At 33.2% G+C, this 9,297-nt stretch overlaps 1 protein-coding gene across 1 annotated transcript; it reads right to left on the reverse strand.

Moving 5' to 3' along the window:
- Positions 1–602: 602 nt before the first annotated feature.
- Positions 603–9,080, reverse strand: PTGS2 (prostaglandin-endoperoxide synthase 2). The gene is made up of 10 exons (XM_003767524.4): positions 8,816–9,080; positions 8,128–8,244; positions 7,882–8,025; positions 7,309–7,452; positions 6,669–6,850; positions 5,554–5,637; positions 5,125–5,371; positions 4,164–4,450; positions 3,487–3,634; positions 603–3,376 (listed from the first exon to the last, which is right to left on the reverse strand). Exons 1-10 carry the CDS (start codon positions 9,063–9,065, stop codon positions 2,970–2,972), a joined length of 2,010 nt encoding a protein of 669 aa, XP_003767572.3. The 5' UTR covers positions 9,066–9,080; the 3' UTR covers positions 603–2,969.
- Between the last annotated feature and the right edge of the window lie 217 nt (positions 9,081–9,297).

Raw genomic sequence — 9,297 nt, forward strand, 5'->3', positions numbered from 1 at the left:
ATTCCTAATTATAATGAAAGGTTTCTCCAGTCTGTGTTAAATAAAGTCAGAGATACATAGAGGTAATCAAGGTTTATTTCTGAAGCTCATTAAAATCCTTAAATAATATAAAAATAAAGAGACATTTCAAGTGATTTTTTTCAAATAAGTTAATTTAAATATACATTTTTTTTTTAAATTCACAGAAACAGTGGATACATATCATCCCAAAAGTCCCAACTGCAGAGCGCATGCTGGTATAAAAAACAAAGTTTAACAATCAAGTTTCTTGAAAAAGGCAATTCTACGCATCATGTTGCTAGACATGTTGCTATTTCTAGTCAAAAAACAAAACAAAACCAAAAAAACATAAGCTTAAACCAATCCCTTATAAAAACCCCTGAGTTTTCCCCCCTCTGTGAAAGTTGTACCCTACTTTCCCAGTTCCCCAAAGATAAATAAGTTTAGTCTTATTATTATAAACATTAATTCTAGTTGTTGCCAGAATTTGTTTTGAAAAATGTTAGCACTCAGCATTCACAACCACACATTATAGCATTTATCCAAAAAAAAGGTGCAAATCTTGCTTTTAAGGTGCTTAAATGCTTACTAAAATTTAAAAATTTTTAGATATCATTATGCTGAAGGTCAATTCAATTGTTTCTTTCCTTTAGGTAAATATATAGTCCAGTCTTAGATACCCAAATAAAGCTGAACCTCTTTTACATAATAGTGTTTTCTGAAAACACTTATGCAAATAGAATTATAGTTTCCAATGATTTACATTATTATTTCAGATACATATTCTCAAAAAAAAGAAATTGTGGACCAACAAAAATATCAAAATCACATATAAGAATGCAATTTTCAAACATATTTAAATGCAATTTTTAAAAAATCACATTTTAAAATGATTTTTTAAAAAAACATTTTTTTAAAAATCCATAAATTTTATCAGAAAATTATTTCTAATTAAAACAAACAATAACATTTCATCAGTAAAATACAGTACTTATCTACTAGTAAAATGTGGACAGAAAAAAGACATTTCACTAGAAGAGCATTCAGGACTTCTTTGAAAATACATTCAGAGTTGGTTACTTTGTCTCTTTTTATATAATTCTCTTCCTCTGATTTACTGGCCTTTTCCCAGTTATCTTTGGTACTGGTATAAAAGATTCTATATAAAGGCAGTTCTTTGCCCTTATACTCACAGTATAGCTAGGGCATTTCATTACTTTAAAAATCTTCTCCCACATGCCCCAGCTCTGATTTTCCCTTCTCCTACTCCTCAGGTCCTAAGCTTAGCTGAGAAGCTGTCCTCCTATTGACTATTTTGAAGATAAAAGCATAAAGAAGGAAAAGAAAGAAGGAAAAAAGAGAACAACAACTAGACCAAATAAGACATTTGGAATGTAATATTAGATGAGGAAGATACAAAGGAAAATTTACTTCGGTAATATGACAACAGGAGGAAAGTTACACAAGCCCCACACTTGGAAATAGTAGGCATTCAATAAAATGCTTGTTCAATGGAAATCTGAAGAAAAAAGCAGCAAACATGGTAGATGGTAGGGACATCAAAAAGTGTCCCTGTTGATATGTAAGTCAAAAAGATATGGAAAGTAATTAAGAAGATGTAATGAATTTGTGAATATCAAATATACTCCTGAGGAGGCTGACTTGTAATGTGGACAGCTAAATAGAAGTAACTATGAGATAATCTGAGAAAACAAAATTAAAAAAAATTAAGAATAAATTTCTCAGTTTTCTGCCCAAATCCAGTTTTGTAATTGATAATGTTTGAGAAAGCATTTCAGTACTAGTTTGAAGCACATGACATTGTGTTGTCTGTTATACACAACAATTTGAAGAAATAATATCTCTTGTCCTAAGGTAATTACTCTAAACAAATTATAATAAAATTTCCTCAAATATTGCTGGTGTATGTTTTGTTTACTGGTAGTATTATAAAAATTGTTTGAGTATTTTTTTAGATAAAAGGTGCTATTAAAGCAAATTATTTTTCCAGTGATTTTAAGCTGATTCTTTTGTTGGCCTTGACATTCTGGTATTTCCAAAGATTCTACCATAGTTCAAATAGTTTTCGAATGATTAATGGCAGTTTAATGTAATTGAAAACAACCCAAAATTTTATATGCACCTTCAGATCTTAGGATACCTGAGATTTTATACTATGAGAAAATGTAAGTTATATTAGCCAGGACATGTCCAAATTTCCAAGATTTCCAATTTAGTTATCAATTTGGTCGTTTGAAATGGTTGCTTTTTTTTTTTTTTTAAATTTAGCATGGTGCAGTAGAAAGCAAGCTAATTTTAGAGTTACAGGATCTGAATTCAAACCCTGCCTCTGTTATTTAGTGTGTGACTGACCCAAGGCAAGTAATCTAACTTCCCTGGGCTTTAGTTTCCTCATCTGTAAAATTAGAGTATTGAATCAGATGAGTCCGGAGATCCCTTACAGCTCTACGTCCTTAATTCCATGATTATGATGTTTGATATGTTGTTGAATATTTTCAGTTCACTACATGTTTCAATGTTTCCAAGTGATACAGATTTTAAATTTGAAAACATGTTTGCAGAGCACTTTGAGTTTCAGAGTTCAGTGCTACATAGATATATATCATTTTTTAAGAAGGTAGTGTAGTTATTCAGAGCTTTTCAACATTATAATAGCAATTATAATGATCAAATAAATATCTTACACTTTTTTCTTCCTATAGCACAATCTAAGTCATCAAAAAGAACAAAAAAGTGTTTCTTCTCAGACTTAAGTAAATACTTGTTTTTAAAAAAATCATCACAAACAAAATTCCCACTTATATGAATTATTTCTCCAACAGAGGAGTACTTTACTACCTTCTGTTACAGAAGATATCAAGTAAAGTGGGGAGCTTCACACAAATATTCATAAATAGATAAGTTAAAGAAATACTTTACTTAAATAAATAAATATATTCAATAGATGTCTATAGTTCAGTTGAACGTTCTTTTAGCAGTACTGTGGGATTGATGTCATCAAGTCCAGAGTTTGATGAGCTGGCATTAATGGTTGCTGTTTTGAGTTGAGAATCTTGAACACTGAATGCAGTGAAGGGACATCCCTTTACATTATTGCAGATTAGTGACTGGATTGAGGCTGTATTGATAATTTCAAAACCTACATCGCCACCAAAAGTGCTAGGCTTCCAATAGTCAGGGGAACAGATTGGGTTACCCATGAGTCCTTTGAGTGAGAAGGGTGCTCCAAGTTCTACCATGGTCTCTCCAAAGATGGCACCTGGACGAGGTTTTTCTACTAGAAGAGCAGGATACAACTCCATAGCATCAATATCACCATAGAGGGCTTCCAGTTCTGCAGCCATTTCTTTCTCTCCTGTAAGGATGAAAAAGACTGATTCAATATATGGAAAACTCACAAACTAGAATTTTACATGTCTGTCTCCACAATTATTGTCACTTAACATCACCCTGCTTTCTTTTTACCTGTCAGTTCTTCAAATGAACTAAAAGGCTTGAGCATGAAGCGTTTTCTGTATTCATTTAGAGATTGGTATTTCATTTGTCTGCTCTGGTCAATTGAAGCAATGGAAACTTTCTTTACTGCAAGTGGCACATTCTTGCCCCCAGCAACCTGTTGAAATAGAATAATGATATAAATGAAAATATTGAGTAAATTACAACACAATTTTTATTTTGAGAATATTCATTGTACACAGTCTGAATAAAAACGAAGTGTCATTTTCTTTTACTCAGAAATAAAACAAAACAAAACAGGGAAATTCCAATAAGAAATTTCCCTGTTTTGTTTTGTTTTATTTCTGTTTTAAGGGGGCAGTGGAGAATGAATTTAGACATTTTATGCTTGTATTAATGAAATCAATGCTCAAATTAGTAATGTCTATAGTGAGATTAAAATTCTTTTAAAAAACTGAACATTTTGCTAAGATATGTAAATCTGGATGGTCATGGTTTTTCAGTTCATTTTAGTCTTTTTAGAATAAACTCTTTGAGAACTTTTCCTCTGATTTTAGGAGAAGCAAAGTAATCACATAGAAAAGGTAATTGCTTATTATAATCCCTTGAATAATGGGAGACAAGAATAATGCTATATGTGCATTAGGGATCTTGAAAGCTACACAAGTTTTGAATCAGTTGCTTACCCGGCCAGCAATTTGCCTAGAAAATGATTCCACCATGTGGGAAATTCCATGTTCCACTAATACAGAGTTGTTGTAGAGGAACTGCTGGTAACTATACTCTTTATCCTCAATTTGGAAGGTGTCAGGAAGTAGAGGATGCCAGTGGTAGAGGGTGTTGAACTCAGCAGCAATTCGGTTTTGGTACTGGAAGCTCTGACTGAACAGCAGTTCTGGGTCAAACTTCAGTTTGAAGTAATAACCACTCAAGTGTTGGACATAATCTTCAATTACAATCTTAATAGTCTCACCTATTTATATAAAACAAAATTAAACCAAAAGGATTAAATCAAAATATTAAGAATAAGTGTCTCTGTCTCTGTCTCTCTCAGAAAACACCAAAGATCCTTAATCTAGGAGAAAGTTTTGGGATGGTTTCCTTATTCTTTCCCCCAATCTTCCTTATTTGATGCATTTTCTCATACTTTACTGAGTAAAATTGACTATTTTATTTACTGCACTGACAGACAATGTGGTAGAAGGGACAGGAAAGATATCTATAAAGAATCTGGGCTCAATTATAGCTTCTGTCACAAATTGGTAGTATGATCCTGGGGTAAATCTCAATTTCTGAGGTGATTATAAAACTACAAGTTGAAGAGCAGTTGCATTAGTAGGAGAACTTCTAGCAACATGACATACATTCATAGAAGGAATTTCCTCACTAGGGCCTTTTCTATACCAGCAAAATCATATGTCTAGATTGAAAAAAAAAAATTTAACGAACAAGAAGAATGTCCCATCTCAGATACGGGAATAAACATCCCATGTCTATTCTACTTAAATTCATATGAAACATAATATTCTCTTGTAAGGGGCTCCTTGATTCTTTAAAATAAACTTAATATAACAAAACTCTTCTTTCCAGATATGAAAGCTAATATCAATCATTATTTATATACCATAATGCAAAAATATGACTTACCAATCAGTATCAGTCTGCTGGTCTGGAACAATTGCTCATCATCCCATTCAGGATGTTCCTGTTTAAGGATGTCACACACTCGGTTATGCTCTCGAAGCCATATTGTAGCGTACATCATTAAACCTGGAACCAGGCCAAATACTTCTTGACCAACAGCAAATTTCAGATGCTCAGGAACATGAGGTGGATAGATCATTTCTGCCTGAGTATCTTTCACTAAAGGTGGATATACTTCTCCATCAATTACCTAAAAGAAAAAAAAAAAGAGTAAAAGATTAGGAAGATGAGTGTTTAAAGTTTAAACTAATTTTGTATAATAGGGAAACTTATTAAGGCTAGTGCAAAATATCATTTAAAAAAGATTGCTATTATATTAGTGCTAATTTATTATTATTAATATCTAACTTTTATTCTCTAACCAAAACATACCTGATATTTCATTTTTCCATCCTTGAAAAGCCGCAGTTTGTATTGTCTTTCCAAATTTTCTCCATAAATATGATTTAAATCAACCTACAACAATAATTGGAGGAAAATTAAATTTGCTGCTGCTTATGGGGTTGGCTTCTTGTTATAAAATATCAATTTAGAGACTATTATTAATATATTTTTATGATTGTTAAGGTTGTTATGTAGTCACTTAAATCATTACTATTAAAATGTATATTTTAAGAATTCAATAATCAATTTTCTCATGAGAAATTCATTTCTAATAAACATCTATAATACAGATTAAATTATTTCATTAATGAAGGCAGAAACTTAAGTCAAATGTGTTTAATGGTTTTTTTTCACAAATTTATGTGTTTATTATTTCATAACTACATAGGATTTGTTAAATAAGTAAAGGGAAAATGCCAGTGATCTAAACTTTTAGAATGACTGCACTAATATTATTGAACTGATATTCTTAATAAAGTAATTTATAGCTGTATCCAGATTTCAAATGAAAGAGTAATTTTAAAGGATGGCAATTAGGATTCTGAATACACCTGAAGGACAGAAATTTTAAGCTGAAAATATAAAGGTGCAAGCAAAAGTCAGAGGAAACAAATACTAAGAGCAGAAATAGAAACTATAGGGAAAAGTTGCAAAGTGACAAATTTAGGATTGATATAAAGAAAAATTCCAAATAAAACCTCCTAATAATCAAAGCTAGCCAAAAATGGAAAGGACCACTTTGACAGAGGATGGGAAATGCGTCTCCCTTCTCACTTGTTTTCAAGCAAAGGCTGAAAAATAATTTATTGGGGATGTTGTAAATGAAGTTCTTTTACAGGTAAGCATTCAATTATATGTCCTTTGGAATCCAGAGATTCTTTGATCATGCCTCAAAATGTGAAAAATAGAAAAATTCCACTAAGATGGACATCAGTGAAAGTGATGTGGCAATTGTGATAATGGTCATGTGTATTAAACACATTGCTTGCATAAACTTTATATGCTCTCAAAATTGAAATCCACATTTCTTATCAACATGGGAAATTATTAAATTACTGTGATTTGTCATAATTTTGATCTAACTTTTTGTCCTCTGGACTTACCCCATGTCCTAGTGCTTTTGTGAAGGCTGGGCCTCTGTGATGATCTGTTTTAAAGAACTGGTGAGTGAAATGTTGAGCAAAGAATGCAAACATCATATTTGTGCCTTGGGGGTCAGGAATAAACTTTCTTCTCAGAAGACATTTTTCCACAACTTCTTTGGATTCAGGAAGTTGTTTTTTACCTAGAAATTAAGCATTTTAGTTTATAACCCCATATTTTTGAAGAAGCAGACCCAAGTTATCAGTTTCCTAAAATATTCTTTTCTTTTTAGATATTCAAATTTAGGAAGAAGATTATAACATAATTGGCAACCTGCATTTATTCTTTCAGTCAATTCCATTAAAATTCCATTACAATTCCAACTAAGGAGAGTTAAACAGAATATTCATCATAGTGGAATTTTCCAAAACTTGTCATTTTCAATTATACTGAATCTTAATCTGATGGAATGGTTTATATCAAATGATAATCTGTCATCAATCTACATTTTAACAAGAATGGCAAACTGGAGTTGGATGATAGTTTTATGAAATGACAAATTATTCTCTTTATAGTATTCCAAAGTCTAATTTTTTAGCTCAAATGAAAATTTCTAAATGTGTGACAGCAAATTCATGGAATCTGAGGGCCTTGTCTTACCTTTTACACCCATTGGAGTTGGACAGTCATCTCTCACTGGGGGAAGAGCTCTAGTGTAGTAAGAGAGGTTAGAAAAGGCTTCCCAACTTTTGTAACCATAATGAACATTGTACGTTGGTGGGCTCTCAATTAAATTTGATCTTGCTGAAATTTAAAGAGAAAACGTGTCTCAGACATTTCCACAAGCAGCATTTTTAATGTCTATTTTATCTACAGAAATCAGATTTTAACTATTATGGCAAAAGAAATTACTTTTAAAAAGTATCACCAAAAATTAAAACATGACAATTTTAGGCCAAAATTTTGAATGATTACTTCTAGTAATAATAGAGTGAATTATAAAGTATTAAAATGCACCTTTTAATATAGGTTCTGAAGTAAAGGAAACTATATTTTTATAAGACAAATGAGAATAAACACATTCACTGCTCAACTGGCTTATGATTGGTGCATTCCAGTCATTTTTGTTTTTAAAATTAGGAAACATATTTTTGGGAATTCTATTTAGTAATCTATAATATTGCAGTTTCTTTATGGTTGTCTGAGACCATAAAGAAAAGCTCGGTTACTTACATGTCAACACGTATCTCATCACAAAATCCCGCAGAAAAGGGATATTGTTGACTATATTCCACACTGACTTGAAGTGGGTGAGGATGTAGTGAACTGTGTCTGGCGTGGGTTTTAGCATCAATTTTATCCTTGTCAGAAACTCAGCTGTGATAGTGAGAGGAAAATAACAAAGGAAACAACTGAATATTTTAGCCTCTGTCTCTGAGAATGATTTCAAAATTATTGAAACTTAAAAGGAAAACTTACGAGTTGTACAATTTTCTCCATAGAATCCTGTTCTGGTACAGTCACATTGGTATCGGTCAATACCTGTTGTCATACATATACCTCGGTTTTGACATGGATTTGAGCAGCACGGGTTTGCTAAAATGAAAAGAGGCTGAATAAGTGAACAATCTTTTCAATAGCCTCATCTTTATCTCATGCATTTGTCCTATAGTATATTATAATCTGATTTGACAATTACAATCACACAGAGGTAGTTTAAAAGAAAATGGCAATTTGTGCCATTTACAATAGAAAATAGCTGAGTTATACTTAGGCCAATGCCTGTGTCTAAATAAGGATAATATCTACAGCATCCATTCTGGGGGGAGGGGGGGAAGACATTACTAAATTCTTACATATATATTATTTTCTTTTTTTCCTCTCCCCTTAACATCTTAACAAGACTCAAAACGAGTTTGATTGGGTCTAGTATTTTTGGTACCCTTTTCAAAGGAAAGTAACTTGTCCTTAATAAGACCTAGCCAAACAGCTGAAAGACTTCTTTAAATGGTAATATTTTGGCAACCTAGCTGGTAAAAATAAATAATAAATAAATGGGACGTAAGATGCTCTCCAGTCCAAAATGAAGCGATTCAGGCAGCATAGGGGAGAGGCAGAGGAGCAGCCAAAGCTCCTGCTTGCTCTCCTGGAGCGTGCTGGGACTCACCTGCTTGGCTGAGCGCTAGCGCAGCAGTCGAGAAGATAAACAAGAATGCTATCCTTTTCATCATCACAGCGGAGGGCGGAGCGATTGCCAGTAGGGAAAGTCCTCTCGTTTTCCAGTCACTCTTGCTCTTGCTCTTGCTCTTGCTTTTCGGAACTAGTTGAGTGCCTGGCCGCCTCTCAATTTTAAGGCAATCGAGCTCCCCACGTGATGAGATGACTCGGCTTCCGCCGGTTGCGAAAGCATCTCTCATTCGTAGCTAGCTCGTAGGTAGGTGGGTGGGCGGTGGGGGTGCGACACTGATTACTCTTCCCTTAAAAACCACAATAATCAGAATTTTAACGGGACGTGTATGCTCCCCCACCCCCATCACCCCGGACTGCAAAGCTACCTTCCCCCTCCCCAAATGACCTTTCTCTTGTTCTGTTTGGAGGCAAAACTTCAGCCTCAACCAGTGGGAACCGGGAAGAGCTATACAAAGCCGG

Source organism: Sarcophilus harrisii, chromosome 4 (genome assembly GCF_902635505.1).
Source record: "Sarcophilus harrisii chromosome 4, mSarHar1.11, whole genome shotgun sequence".
Taxonomy (NCBI): domain Eukaryota; kingdom Metazoa; phylum Chordata; class Mammalia; order Dasyuromorphia; family Dasyuridae; genus Sarcophilus; species Sarcophilus harrisii.

Bases quoted from the DNA above. Each gene is read 5' to 3' on its own strand.
- PTGS2 (XM_003767524.4), bottom strand. From the start codon at position 9,065: ATGAGAGATGCTTTCGCAACCGGCGGAAGCCGAGTCATCTCATCACGT. The intron at 3,635-4,163 runs GTAAGCAACTGA...CTATTTCAACAG, and splicing joins CTAGGCAAATTGCTGGCCGG to GTTGCTGGGGGCAAGAATGT. The intron at 3,377-3,486 runs GTAAAAAGAAAG...TCATCCTTACAG, and splicing joins TTCATTTGAAGAACTGACAG to GAGAGAAAGAAATGGCTGCA.